At 46.7% G+C, this 15259-nt stretch overlaps 1 protein-coding gene across 1 annotated transcript in view; it reads left to right on the forward strand.

The window, feature by feature from the left end:
- The first annotated feature begins 8480 nt into the window (after window positions 1-8480).
- ZCCHC14 (zinc finger CCHC-type containing 14) overlaps window positions 8481-15259 on the forward strand; it is a 56594-nt gene continuing 49815 nt past the window's right edge. The window contains exon 1 of the mRNA XM_056360508.1: window positions 8481-9692. Within this exon, the coding sequence (XP_056216483.1) occupies window positions 9129-9692 (564 nt within the window). The 5' untranslated portion in view covers window positions 8481-9128. The remainder of the gene's footprint in view (window positions 9693-15259) is intronic.

A 15259-nucleotide genomic window follows, 5' to 3' on the forward strand; every position in this document is an offset into this window, starting at 1 on the left:
CTCAACAGACACCAAAAACCAGGCTGCAAAGTGCCAGATGATAAAAAAGCATAGAGGACTAGTATCCCCTGACAGCTAGCTGAGATCGTCAGATGTATTTTACCGGTAAGTTTAAGGCACAGTTGAACACAGACCTCTGGAAGTGAAAGCTAGTACTCAAATTCAGCAGGTCTTTTCTAAAATCCCTTTAAAATTCTTTTACTTTTAGAATCCCAGTTTCCACAGCAACAAGACACACAGCTCTCTGCGGAGTTTCGAGCTATAAATAAACCCTTGATCTATAGTTGTGATATTAGCTATGAGGGCTTTAAAAAATTGCATGTGGTAATGAAGTGAAAGGATCGGTGCTGAAAGGAGACAAATTTAATGAGGAAAAGATGGTTCCTAATTCGGTTTAGAGCGTAGCTTTGAACAAAGGAAAACTGGCAAAACACACCGCCTGGTAAGATCCTGCCTTTTCTAAGGGTCCTTTTGATTGCAACCGAATTGTTGGAAATGGTGCCTTGCAACCTCCGTTTTACGTATGTTTAAACTCTGTATTTAAATGGTCATCTTAAAAAAAAGAAGGAGAAATGGCCATTAGCCATTGTTTTCACAGCCTTGCTGTTCCTGGAGAAGCGATTAAGCAGCTAACAGCGGGCCAGATTTTAACAGCCTTATGCATATTGAACCTTGCCTGCCATACCAGTGACTCCACTGGCTCCGCTTGAGCGAGCGTCCCTGTTTAGAAAAGGACTTCTACGTGTGCTAACTTTAAACATGTATTTTAATCCTAATTGCTTTTTTGAACTGGGATCGTTGGCTGCTACAGGACTGCTTGCAGGGGAAGATGCTATTCCATGAGACGCAGTCAGAGGGCAGGAATTTGGTCTGCTGGATCTAAAGAAGTGCTGTTCTTACCCCTTGACATCAGCGTATAAACAAAGACGCAATCCCATGAGGAAAGATAAATATTAGCTGTGTTAGAAGCAAAGAGGAAATTAAATAACTATCACATGGCATAAAAACAAGCTTGTCAGGGGAGAAAGAACTGGTGGTTTTGAGCTTGCAGAACAGATTTGTATACAGTAGTGAGGAGGAGGAGATGAGGAAGGAGAAGAAAGGAAACACAAATCAGAGTTATTTGGAGTTTCCTCTATTACAGACAGAAGGTCTGTGTTACTCAAACAGACGTACCGCATGTCACCAGTTTTTTGGTGTTTGTTATTTTAAGGATGGTCTTAGGAAGAAAATAAATTCCACTCTGAGGCTTCTTTATATCCATTTTAGGCAGTCTGTGGAGAGAAGCCCAAAGAGTGGGGCTGTGGAGATTCCTCCAGGCTGGTACATCCTCTGCTCTCTCTACCCAGGAGGCAGCTTTACTGAATTGCTGGGAAGGAAACCCACCAGCAGCTCCACCTTGGTTGGGGCAGGTTGGGGCAGAAACCCACCATCATTACCATGGAGCTGCATTGCTGCTGCTCGTCAATGGATCAAAAGAACTGGGAGAAAAAAGATGTCTGCTATGACATGGATAGACTTGGGCAAAATCCAGGCAAAACTTGCATGTGTCTACACGTAAATGGGGAGCTGCTATGTGGCCAGCAATGCTCTACACAGTTCCCAGTGAAGACACTTCTGCCTTGGGCTGGCAGGGCAGAAGGGCTCTGCAGCGAGACTGGGGTAATTTATTTAAATGTGATCCCTTCAAGTTCAACCTGGGATCTGAACATCAGTCTGGGTTCTCCCTGGCCTCATCACCAGCTGGAAAGATTATGTGGGTGGTGGTCTGCAGTTGTACCTCTCAAATTAATTGGCTTTGCAACCCAGGATAAAATAGGAAGCAGAATGACATTGCAGTCTCCCATGAGCTACACCAGCATCAGGTTTTTCTTCTCCTGGAGGTGTTGGCTTGCCCATGGTCGGAAAAGTGAGATACAAAGCATGTTATTCTGGTCACTAACACAAGTGGTCTGATGAGGAGACCGATGCGGACAATACTGTGTGTTATAAATCTGAAACAGGACAAGGCAGTCTGCTACTGGGCCAAGGGCTATATGGGACAGCGCCGACAGAGGCATGTGCACCAGTTTGGACCGATGTCTCTTTCTAACATTGCCACATTCAGAGCAAAACTGTGCTGTAGGAACTTTTCGGTGGGAAAGAAACATCACAAACATTACCCTTACACAAAAAATAAAATAAAATAAAATAAAATAAAAAAATCTAAATGCCCAGATGCAAGTTCTGGGCTCAGCATGCAAACAATTGATTTCTGTGCCTTCTGCCTTAGTGACATTTCTTTCCAAAGGGTTTTCAAGCTTCTGTGCTGTTCTGTACCACTTATTCTGGATAAAAGCGAAGCAAAAGAAGACATATGAAAAACCTCCCCCTTCAGAGAACACATCAGGCCTAAGACACACACTCTGGCACTGAGAGTACATTTCTTTTTCTGTGATTAATTGATCACCATGCAAGACATTTTAGAAGTAGTCCTTTTAATAGAAGACACAAAAAGTTGGAATCAATAAGCAATAATAAAAGAAAGGGAAAAAAAAGGCATTGCAGAGAAAGCAGGCACCAGGCCCATTCTCTGAGGGTTCTGTCCTGCTCCCACTGAAATCAAAAGGAGTTTTGGAGTTGGCTGCAGTGGGAACAGGAACAGTCCTTAAGGCACTAATTAGTACAGCTGGTTGAATAATGCATAATGAACAGTTCATTCAGCTAATTTCATCTCTTTTTCTATTCATGAATTGCCTGTGAACCAATCCCAATTTTCTCATTTTGGTCGTCATTCAGAAGTTATTTGTGGGTTTCTTCAGGAAATCATCCCCAGCGTGCAATTCCAGTGCACATTGCAACATGTAAATATTTGAAGTTTGCACAGAAGTGTTTGAAGTGTGGGGCTAGCAGGTAGGGCAGATGACATTCTCTCTCTTGTCCGAGCAGGTATTTCTGTAACCAAGTATAGCATGAATTTCAAATGTTGCAAAGAAATGCAGAACTTTATATTTGGTAAATAATTACGCATGTTCCTGTTCTTCCTCATGCTTTCTCCTGAGCATTTTAAATGGATATAGCTCGTTAGTGGAATACTGACCAAGGGCAAAGAGAGGAGGGATATGATGTGAAAACACCCTGAGGAATGTCACTGGAATAGTCAAGTAAATACTTCCAGACTTTCCTTTCCAGCTCGAAAGTGATTTGGCTGTAGCAAAAAGTACGTTAACATTGTGTGATGGATAAGAGTTGGAATCAGCCTGTGGATAGGAGAGCATGAATCCGCTCTGGGTTGCTGCACATCCCTCCTCCCAGGCTGCCAGAGCAGTGCCCTGTGCATGGGGCAGGGGTGGGCTCTGGCAACCTGGACCCCGACATGGCAAACAGCTGTGCTACCTCAAGTAAAAGGAAACTGAAAACGATTGCAACACAGCCTTGTTTTGCAAAGAGTCACCCAAAATGTGACTTTCCTGGGGTGAGATTAAAGTAAGGAAAAATTCAGAGCAGGAATCCAAAGGAAATAGCTGCCCTGTGACTGGGGTGGTGGGGACAGGGAGGCTGTAGCTTCAGCAAAGGGTGAGACATCCCTGTGCTTCCAGCCAGGCAGAGCAGGAGAGGGAGGGACAGGCCACAGCACGGGCAGTGAAAGACAGGGAAAACCAAGAATGTTTCTTTTGCAGCCGTTTCTGAGACGGATGTAAGGAGTAAGGGCAGGGAGGCGGGGGAAGCGTTTTTGGCAGCCAGGGACTGTGGATTTTCATGCTGAAGCAAGCCCTACAGGGAACCGCACAAAGCCAGAAGGTCTGCCTGGCTTCTGGGGCCAAGAAGGGACGTGCCAGGGCTGTCCCGCAGAGGAAGGGACATGGGGGACGCGGGGCAAGGGAAGTTCAGGGCTGACTCGCACTTTGAATTTTGAAAGGTGACAGATGAGACAGCGTGGTGATCCGGGGGGGGCCTTTACTCAGGGAGAGGCAAGTCTATCCCTTATGCCTTCAGCTGGAAAAAATCCCCCAAAAATCCGTATTTAAAGACATGTCTGTGTCTGCCACAGTCTATCGGCAGAGGGCAGTGACACTCACACACACACTCGTGCGCGCGCGCACACACACACAGACACACAGACACAGACACAGACACACACACACACACACCCCCCACCCCCCCACACACCCCCCCACCCCCACCCCCCCACCCCCCCCCACCCCCCCCCCACCCCCCCCCCACACCCCCCCCCCCCATCCACACACATCGACATTGCTGCCAGCCTTTAATCCACCCTGCTTTTGCTGCTGTCACAGCAAGGACACCTTCCACCACCCCTGTCCGAACGCGTTCAGGTTGTTGCTTGAATGTCACACTGCAAGGGATGCTGCAGGCAGTCCGACAGCTGGCCTCTTTTTTTTTTTTTTTTTTTTTTTTTTCCCCTTTTCCCAAAGCCCACGTGATATTTTTCTATGTGCTTCAAAGCTGGGGTTTGTTTGTTTTTTCAAAACCAAGAGCTCCAATTCCAGCATCTGCAAGAAACCTTACAGGAAATCACCCGTGTGCACAGAAGTAGTTGAATGAACATGCAATGGCAATATTTATCTTTCCCTTCCATATAACGGCGCAGACGGCACGCAACGCTATCGCTCCTGTCACTCACTGCATCCCAGCAGAAAAGGGGACGAGGGAGTTTAGGGTGGAACTGCAGGATCAAAAGATTTCTCTGAGGCTGAATGGTGAAGAGGAATGGGAGAGGTGGATGTTGGGCAGGTCAGAATGGGCAGTTTTATTCGGCAATGGGGAGCAAGGTTTTGGGAGAGGGCAGCCAGGAAGGGCGTGTGGGGAGAGGCAGGGGATGATCAGCAGCAGAAACTTTGGGAGAGGTGGGATAGAGCAAAGGAAATACAAGGAGGTAGCACTGATACCACAAAAGGAGCCCACAACTCCAGGGCCAAAGCCCACAGAGGTCCCAATTAAAACAACACAGAGTTGGTCTGTCAGGTTTGATGTACATCGATATACAGAAATATGCTTTCTCTCAGCGTATTTTCCTGGGACAGCATCCAATCCCAAAGTGGGGGAAAGCTGGCTTGGGGTGGAACCCACGTGAGGGAAGGATGCCCATCACAGCTAACTCATACCCAGTGAGACCAAGACAGCAGCGGGTTCTTCTATGGCTTTGCAAGTCATTTTGGTAGAAGACTTAGAATTTCCAGGCTGAATTTCTGGCAGAAGTGCTAAGATTTAAGCCACATTGAGGAGGTCAAAAAATGCCAAACGTGCAAAACCTTCTGTCCGTTTAATGACAAGCGTTGAAGAGCCTCATAAAGGAACCAGAGAACTTTTAACAAGTGATAGACAAAAGCTCTGAAAAGGTCCCTGCAGAGGAGTCCTGTGGGCTGCGAGCACTGGGTATGAGATAGATCTGGGTAACGCAACTGGCCTTTTAACCAGCAGCCTCCTAAACAAAGGTCCCCCTCTCATGTTGATTCTATGGATGGGTAAAAAAGCGAAATACCTCCTTTCACACTGGACTCAGTTACCCACCTCACACTGAATTATTTCAGTTAATTTTTATATGCTTTTGGATATGTCATGTTGCCTTGAGTCAAACTCACATGAAGAAGAAATTATCTTCGTGGATTTGGCTATGTTTGCTTTGACATGCTGTTTAAAGGAAAATCAATACTTCAGCCAGGCTCCTTGGTTAGACCTGAGGAAATCTGAGTACAAGAATTCGGACCATTAAGGCAGCAGGTGAGAACTGAAGTAGATGCATCCAGTTCTGAAGAAATGGACCCTCTCCCTTCGCCTGAGACATTCAGTAACAGCCTCTGCATGTTCTGAAAATACGAAGAGAGGAAAACAACTGCACTTTCAGTTATTGTTTACCGATTACTCCGACTCTTCCCCAGCTGTTTGTCTCAAACATGCACAAGGAGAATTTACAGGAAGCGAGAAGATGCAGGAAATAGGGTGATCTGGGGATGAAAGAAGGAGCCAGTTTTGGTGTCCTGAGGGCTGTGGCTTACGGGGAACACGGCTGTACAGGCACTCCAGAACGACCTTCACTCACAACCCGCTGTCTCGAGCAAGCGGTAACACGAGCTCTTACGAAGTTGATTTATCTTGCTGAGGGTGGTTCTTTGCTTTGCCCACTGGCTAGCCAGGAATTCTTGGTGGCTTGTGACAGAATTATATGTCATGCTCCTTTTGGTTTCTCAGGCTTCACCCAAAGCCACTTCTAATCAGAGAAAAGGCTCCCAGTTCATACACTACACTTCAGATTAGAGTTTGTCTCACTGTCTGGCATTGAAGACAAACAATTTCTGCTCTGGCTGTAAACCACAGACTCACTCTTTAGCAGCAAAATTCTGATTCAAACTTTCATTTGGGCTCAGGCTTAGACCTGGTTCCCAAGCAGAAAAGTTTAAACCTTTACCTTGCTACAGAGCAGGCAATTGTCAGATACCTGACTTTGAGCACAACGCAGTGCTTTCAGAACGGATTAACTCTGGGATAAAAACCAATATAAGCAGAAAGGCCACCAAAGAACTCAATGTCCTTATGCCTACTGCCTGGCCTGTGCTGCAATTCAATGCAAACCTTTCCTAAGGGACTGAGAGCACTTCCTCTGTTTTCTGCATATCCTTTCCTCCAATGGACAATGCTGGGCACGGCAGGAAAAGGAAGCGCATATGGTTTGCACTCAGTGGCGGATCACTACAAGGAAAGGACACAGAGAGGCTGTGGGATTTTCAAGGACCCTCTCACAGCAGGAGTCTGCAACACAGAAGCAGAGTTGTATAGCTTTACAATATATGACATTATGCAACCCCAGTAAGCGTCCTTTGATTGCTTACTCTTGCATTTCAGAGGACTTCAATAAATGCAGTTGATGGTCTACGATATTCCACAGGGAAATAAAAAAGGATAAACTACCAGCATTTGGAATTTTTGTGGTGCAGCAGTTCATCTTAGCAAGGTGTATAATGAGATTTCCAATAAACTGTCACCCAAAGGAATAAGCCTCTTTCTTTTACATGACATCAACACAAGTGTTCACACAATTCATGTGACAGAAAGCAGCCTGCGTTTGGGCATCATGTGCACCCCATAAAGATCAAGTCAAGACAAAATGCAATGCTGCTTTTAAAAACCTCAGTGTTAGCTCTTTTGTTTATCTGTGTTGCAGCAATATTGCACTTGCTAAAATAAAACACACGGTCCATCTTCCAAGATTACAATCTTATAAAAAATCAAGTCTGGAATCATCTTTGCTTGCCTGGGGCTGCATTTAAAAATGTTATTCCTGGCCCACTCCACTTAAAGATCTTCCCCCATATCATTTATCTAACTGATGCGCAGTCTGGCTACTGGGCTACAGCAGACATACAGCCAAGTCCCATGGAAAAACATTATGAAAAAAATAAATTATGCTTCCGCCCCTTGGCTGCCGGGTGCCGCCCGTGCAATCCATAGGCAAATCTGAAGATGATAAAGCTGCTTCAAAATGTGCATTGCCACATCGCTGTCGGCCAGATCCCCAGTTTAGAATGGAGAGTAGGGGGTAAAAAAAAAAAATAATACCATTTTGACACCTTCAGCATCTCTTTTGTTTCCACACTGTATTTAAAGACAATCTGAAGTCAGCTGCCAAATTGGCTGTGACCGTAGAGCACGGCTTGGTTTGGTGAGGCTGCGCAGGGAAACGCTGGTGCCAAGAAGCTTTATCGGAGTTTTTGGCATCAGGCAGCCAGCAGCAGCTCATGCCATACTGCACCCCTCTGCTCCATCCTGGAGGCTCTTTGCCATCCCAAAACGCTGGCTAAGGAAAGAGGGCATTATAGCCATTCCCTCTTCTACTCTGCGAGGCTCTTCATGACTGAGATCAGGATACTTTTGACAGAAAAATCGGTGAAAAGGCACATACAGCCCCACATGAGGGTTAGCCAAGAGCACGAGTCAGCAGATGGGCTGGGAATATGCCTTCCAGGCAGGACAGAACGAAGGTGGTCAGAGAGAATTTGGGAAGTCAGTCAGGACAGCGGCCTGAGGCACATCTCCAGGCAGCACTGGCCATGCCGCAGGAACGGGAGCCCCAGGCCCCCACCAGTCCCCACAGCAGGGCAAGGCACAGCTCTACCCTGAGGGGGTCACTGCCCCAGGCCTGGCCCCGTGGGCTGTGACAGGGCCGAGAACACCATTTCCCCCCAGAAAAATCGTGCTCCCCGCCTCAGGGTCACCCCACGCCCCAGCCCGCCACCGCGGGCGCCTGCACACAAAAGGCGAGCTGCGCCCCCCCCCCCCATATTTAATCGTCCTGTCGACCAATCAGCGCCGGGGGAGGGATTAAAGGGGGCTAAACGCTGGCGATTGACAGCCCCCCTAGACCCCGCTCCTGTACGTGAGGAAAGGGGCGGGGGGAAGCGCGCTAGCAGCCAATCCCCAGGTGCGAGTAGACGGCTCGGCGAATCGGAAGGGCGGTGGGCGGGGCCCGCCGCGGGGTCAGGCCGGGAGTGAAGGCGCTCCATCGCTCCTTCTGCTCTCTCTCTCCCTCCCTCCCGCTCCGCTCCCGGCTGGGACTTCTCACTCCGGGATCCCTCCGCCGCGGACCGGCGGTGCGCGCGCGGCACCGTCCCCCTCCGCCTGCTCGCCGCCTTCTAGCGAGGGATTATTTCCCGCGGTTGTGGCGGCGGCGGGGCGGCTCCGGCTGCGGCGGCGGGGCCCAGCGCGGCGGGACAGGCTTGCGCAGAGGATGGAGGCGACCGGCGCCCGGCTGAGAGAAGGAGCCGCCCCGTGAGGGAGGACGCGGGAGCGCAGAGGCCTGCTCGGGGCCGCCGGGCCCTGCCGGGCGGGGACCCCGCGGCCAGGCCGCGCCTCACTGCTCGGGCCTGCTCCCCCGGCGCCGCCGGCGGCCACCCTCGGGGGGGCCCGGCCCGGCCCTGCCCGCCGCCGGGGGCTGCCCCCCGCGCTCCTCGCCGCCGGGCCCCCTCGCCCCCCGGGGGGCGGGTTTGCCGGGGGGGCGGGAGCGCGGAGGGGGCCGCTTGGGGGGTGTGGGGGCGCCGGCCTTGCGGGCCCCCCTCGGGGCGCTGCCGTCCGCCCTCGCCGCCGCTGCCCCGACCAGGGTGTGCGCCCTCCGTGCCGGGGGCAGGCGGAGCACCATGGTGGAGAAGCGGTGCCCGCGGCTGCAGCGGGACGGCGTGTACCGCTGGTTCTCCGAGCTGCCCTCCCCGCAGCGTGTGGAGTTCCTCTGCGGCCTCCTGGACCTCTGCATCCCGCTGGAGCTGCGCTTTCTGGGCGCCTGCCTGGAGGACCTGGCCCGCAAGGACTACCACTCCCTGCGCGACTCCGAGATCAAGGCCAACAACCCCGCCGACCTGGGCAGCCTCACCAACCTGACGGACGAGGTGGTACGCAGCAAACTTTTGGTCTCTCTCGCCCTGCTCGGCTCTGCCCACCGAGAGGCGGCCGGGGTCCTCTTCCGTACCCTCACCCACATCGATTCGGTCATCAACAACTATGGGCTACAACTCAACGAGGGCCGCACGGGGGATGAGTTCCTGTTGCTCTTCACGATGGCATCCAACCACCCTGCTTTCAGCTTCCACCAGAAACAGGTGCTGAGGCAAGAGCTCACCCAGATCCAGAATATCATGGCCAGCACCAGCAAGAATCCCAGCACCTCTACCCTCAACACCATGGCAACCTATCCTGGCTGCCATAAGGTGGGTATCCTGCTTTTGCTCACCATCATGGCACTGCTGCAGGGCACTGGGTTGCTTCTTCAGCTATTCTTGCAAGCCTGTCCTTTAGTACAGGCATCCTGGTGATAAATGGCAGCCTGAGAGGCTGGCAGGGATCACTTTGCTTGGTTGATGATGGGGATGGTCAACAGAGGGCAAAAAGAGGGGATGCGTGGAGTTTTTACGGGCTCGTGACATTTAAATGAGAAGGGGTTCACAAGCTGATCAACAGGCAGCAGTATAAACCTTAACTGATTGCTTCTGGTAATACATCTGCTGAGGGGACAGTCCTGCTGGCTGCATGGAAGACCAGCGATTTAGTAGGGGAAACAAACATGTAGTATCTCTAGATTCAGGAGCAAGCGCCTGTTTAAAAGTTTCCCTGGAAGAAGTTGGAAAGGAGGGTCGGCTTTGGGAGTAGCTGTCCAGTGGCAAAGGCATCTTGGTGAGTCTGGGGTTTTGTTCAGATAAATGTGATGGCAAACAGTTTTGCGTTTCTGATACTGAGCTTAAAGAAATGTTGTGGTTGCCTGTCACCCTGAGTCTCTCGGGTATTGATCCTGGTGTCAGTGGTTCACCGTCATTAACTTGCTGTTCGTTCATTCAATTGCCAGCAATTAAGCTAGGCAGTAACGTTTTAAGACGTGCTGTTAGTAATTAGATATGTTACTGACTGCTTAAGTACTCTTAGCCTGCTACAGGTTAGGGAGTCAAACTGTCTTTTTGACTGAATTTAACATGTTTGGAAGTTCAAACCAAGTACTAGTTAAGTGGGTGTATGTAATCAGTTAACGGGATGCAGGTCTCTGTCAGCAAATAACTATCTTACCCTTCTATTGGGAAAGGTGGTGTATACCTGAAGGCTGCAAAAAATCCCTGTATTGGACTAGTATCCTAAATAAAGCTGTTTCTGAGGGCTCAGTACAGATTCCATTAAGTTGAGTATTGAATTTCAGACTGAAGACAGAAATCTATGCCTGGTCTTCTCCTGAATACAAATGTCCTTCCAGTTTCATGTTTCTTTGAATACCCCTGCTTCAATTGTAGAATTTAGATAAGTATTATTAAATTTCGTGTTTCTCTTAATCTTCCCTTCCTATGTCTTTAAACAGTGCTTGTTCCTGACATTTTGTTTTACGGGGAAAGAACGAGGTATGGGAAAGCCTCTTTATTCAGTTTAAACCTCTACGTGAATAAAATATAGATGGAAAGAATATTTCACACGGATTGTAGAAGGGTATAATTAAAACCAGAAAAAGCTGCCTTTCAGACGCTTAACTACTTGCAACTTCCCTTATTCCAAAGATGCGAAACCCAAGGTTTGAAAGGAAAGACTGTAAATCACATACAAGTTTTCCCAAAATATGATGAGCAAAAAAAGGTACAATTATACAGGCAGGAATGTTTTTTAGAGTAAGCTTTCAAAGCTTCACAAATAGTGCACGATTTATGTAGCTGAAAAACTCTGGCACTATTTATGTCAATCTAAGATGGACGGAGAATCCATCCTACCATTTTTCATGCCAGTAATAAGGCATACAGGGCAGTCAATTGATTATTGTGGTGCGTTTTTTTTTCTTCTGAACTCGCCAAAGGGTTATTTCTTTAAAAATACCTGTTGTTTTTTAAGAAATTGGCATTGAAGAATACTGGTTGTTGAGTACAGCATAGTTGAGAGGCATCAAAAAAGGTGATTTTCCTTTCACAGTCTCTTGAATATGCATTTTGTTTGAACAGATGCAGATTTCCTTTTTTTAAGATTGTTAAATTTTTTTCAGTGTTGATAGTCCAGTAATTTTTTTACTTTTAGAGTAAGCACTTGGCTTAAAACAGGAGTTGGGTAAAGCAAGTGGAAAAAAAATGTCTTTCTCCATTCAACCCTGTTTAAATATGCACAAATAAATTCCGACGCTGTGGGCTTAGATCTTGTGATGTTACCAAGTTATGTTGTGACAATACTTGTGTTGAAACATCATCTAGAAAAAAAACAATGTGGATGTCAAGAGAAAGTGAGCTGCACTGGGCTACTGCCTGCCAAGAGTCCGGCGCTCTTCGTCCTCTTCAGAATTGGAGGAGAGTTTCTTCCCTGGTGCCAGCACTTTCTCATCACTCTTGCTGCTTTACTAGAGCTTGAGCTACGCTAGGCTGGTACTTGAAGTCAGCACTGTGTGTTAAAATGGTATGAATGCTGCTCCTAAATTCCCAAGCTCAAACCTCTTTGAGCTCATCCTTAGAAAATGAGCTGGAGAAGTGGTCACCATTTGAGGTCCTGAGAAACTTTTGGAAGCTGGAATGGCATGGGTGTGTAATGGCATGCAAATAGGGAGCCCTTTGTGAAGAGGGCTAGTTACCCTTCAGCATTTCCCTTGTGCGGAGTGTGGGAATAGGGGCTAACACTTGTGTGACTGCCTGGTTTTTTTGTATAACTAGAGGTCTGTTACAATTTCTGATGATTTACATTTAACGTGTTTGTTAGAGAAATGCAACAAAAAAAGTTGAACAGTGCTCTCTGTTCTCTTTGCAGAGATAAATGGAAATGCACTGCTTCTGCTTAGTCAGTCCTATTAAAATATGATCCAACTCGTTATTAGCTCCAACTTTTTTACTGAGGGTTGGAGCTTGCAGTCTTCTTTCCATCTCTTCTCTTTCACATCTTATAGTGAAATCTCTCAAAAATAAGTTGTGTATAATAGTGAAGAGACTGAACAGTAGATAGAAAATTACTGTAAAGATTTCATGATACTTCATGCTTTGGGGGTAGGTGAATACATTTAAGGTTGGTTACTGATGCAAGCCACTGCTCTTTGTGGTTGTCTTATGCAGCAAATGCTGACTAGAAGGAGGCTCAAAACAGCTGCCCATATATTTTTGCTTTAATTTGTGCTTTTTGAGATTATTCTTGGATTATATATGCGTTATATATATATATATATAAATCTTAACTTTACAGGAAAAGGTGTCTGTGGCTGGCTTTAAGTAGGTCAGTAATTATTAGATTCATGGTTTTACTTGATAGTACAAAATGAACATTAAGTTTCCTTGCCCCGAGTAGGGAGAACACTGTCCTCTCTACAGTAGACTATTGCTTTAGTCTCTAAAGATGATCATTTCCACCCTTGTGTATTTTCTTCTGGTTTTGAATGGTGACAACGCCTGCAGGACTTGAGTTGTGAATTCTTGAAGCTTTTTGCTTGTAGGCATAAAATCTAAGGTGGATATATGGTATTTAACAATTGAAATTGTTGTTTATACCTTTGCCACAAAGGAGAGAGAATGGTTTTCTGGCCAGCACTCAGAACCTAGCATCTGAAGGCTGATTTCTATGCTGATGTACCATGCTTAGAGCTGCAAATTGCTGCTCCCTTCATAGAGGAGGGGGAGCTGGAAGCATCAGGGCACATGAAAACGAGTAGTCAAATCTTTCCTGCTCTGCCTGTACACATCTGGGTGCTTTTATAGGCAGACTGACTGCTACTGCTGGATTTGTGACCCATGGAGAAGCGAGAAATGTCTCAAAACTGTCTCCCAACTTCTTGAACCACCCATTCAGACTTGGGTTGCATAGGACTTGTGACAGTGAACATCTGTCTCTGCTGTAGGTGAAAACTTAATGTTTCTATTCCTTCTTGGTTTCTTTGAGGCTGTAGCGATGCTATCTTTACAGAACCCCTTAGACTTATGTCTTGCAGATAGAGACATACCAGGACCTGCTTGGATACTGGCGCTCATCTAGACGTAATAATATGACTGTCTGCATGGGCTAACTTTTTCCTCTCAAGAAGTCTACATATGTTAGTGACACTGAGGACATGACTTCCAGAACTAGAGATTCATGAATCTGCCACCTTGTATTTCTTGGAGTTGTTTCATCAATTCATTGAGATCGTTCTGTAAAAACAGGGGAAATAAGATAATGCTTTGGCTACTTAGCACCTGCTCTGCTAGCTGGCTGGGACAAGAGCTCTTCAGTGCAGTTAGAGCCATGATCTGGTTGTGGCTTCAGCTGCAGAACCAGGGTCATAAATAGCAGGTCTGACTACGGTTTTGTAGCTGAGAGGAAACAAGAGGCAGTGACACTGTAGTTATGTGGCTGTTTCAGGTTGGTATCTGGTGAATGGGAAAAAAGGCTCCTGCCTAGTCAGCTTCCAAATACTGCATCAATGGCTATTTCAAGTTTATAGCATAAGATGCTATTTTTCACCTGTTCTAATTCCATAGGCTCATCTAAAACTTGGAAGTAAAGAGTGTGTATTGGGAGTGTGTAGAGCTGATGTTCTGAGGGGGCTGTTTCAAATACCTTCACCTGTCTGCACTCTGTGCTATAGGTGATTGAAGTTACATACTCCAGAAATATTCAGATTTTTTTTCATCTGTGGAATGATGAGTTGGAAAAAAACCCTATTACTTGTTGGGTTGAAACTGAGTCCTTAAGTCCTCATGGAGTAAGCAATCTAGCTATTAAGTGATCTAGATCAGTTGCCTTTATGGCCTTTATGCTAGCTTTGTAGGGATAGAGTGAATCACGAAAAACCCAATTTTAGCCTCCTAACCCACTGAGGATATTTCATAGCTTTAGTAGATTACCGTGTTAATAGCAGTTGCTAGCTAGGATTAGAGGTGTTTACTCACTGATATCAGTAGTTGCTGTCCCAGGAATGATCTAATTTTCAAAAACACGTGCGACTAACCTTGGGAGCTGTAGGGGCAGGTTTTGCAGCTTCCATTTGGTGACACATGCCAATCTTTGCCCGTCCTTTCAGTATTCTGGATACTTGAGGCTACACGGATTACACTTGCCTCTTGATGTTCCAGTCAAGAAATGTGAGGCTTCCAGTGCTGGCTCATTTTTTACTGATATTCTTGTTTGAAAGTTGTGTGACTCTGATAAAATGGTTCATACTCAAACCTGTAATATTTTCAGAAATGAGCTTAACGTATAAAGGAATCCTTGGAAGATAAAGGTCTCCTGTAGTAAAAGTATTAATTGCCCCCAAATTCACTTTGCCTTATCCTATGTTACATGATGAGCTTGAGTTTAAGAACCTAAATGAGTTTGCTTGGGAAGTGCACTGTACATCCAAACATCAGGGACAGAGCAGCCAAAAACTTTGTGTTGAGCTAATAATGTTGCTTTTTCCGTGAACTGCTTTCCCATTTTTTTGTGCAGGCTGAATGAAGTTTTTGTTTTAAGAGTGAGTTCCACTTCACTTTTTTTTTCTATTTACTCTTTTCTACTAATTGCTTAACTGACAACTAACAGTATACAAGGTAATATTGAAGTAGGCCTCATCTCTTCTGGAATAAAAATGCCTATTGTAAGGTGTTGGACGTTTTGAACTGGGCCAGACTTGAAACTGTTTTAATTGAATCTGTGTACAAGCTGTATGCAGATCCTGCTTGGAAGAGCAGAGCCAGTAGTAGTTAACCACACCTAACAAGCATTCCAGTGTCTAACTTCAAAGGTACTGAACAGCATCCTTGTGTGAAAGTATTTAACCATTTGGTCTAGTGCTTTTTCTTAAACGTCTGAATTGCTGAAACGGAGATCC

Source organism: Falco biarmicus, chromosome 15 (genome assembly GCF_023638135.1).
Source record: "Falco biarmicus isolate bFalBia1 chromosome 15, bFalBia1.pri, whole genome shotgun sequence".
NCBI lineage: Eukaryota > Metazoa > Chordata > Aves > Falconiformes > Falconidae > Falco > Falco biarmicus.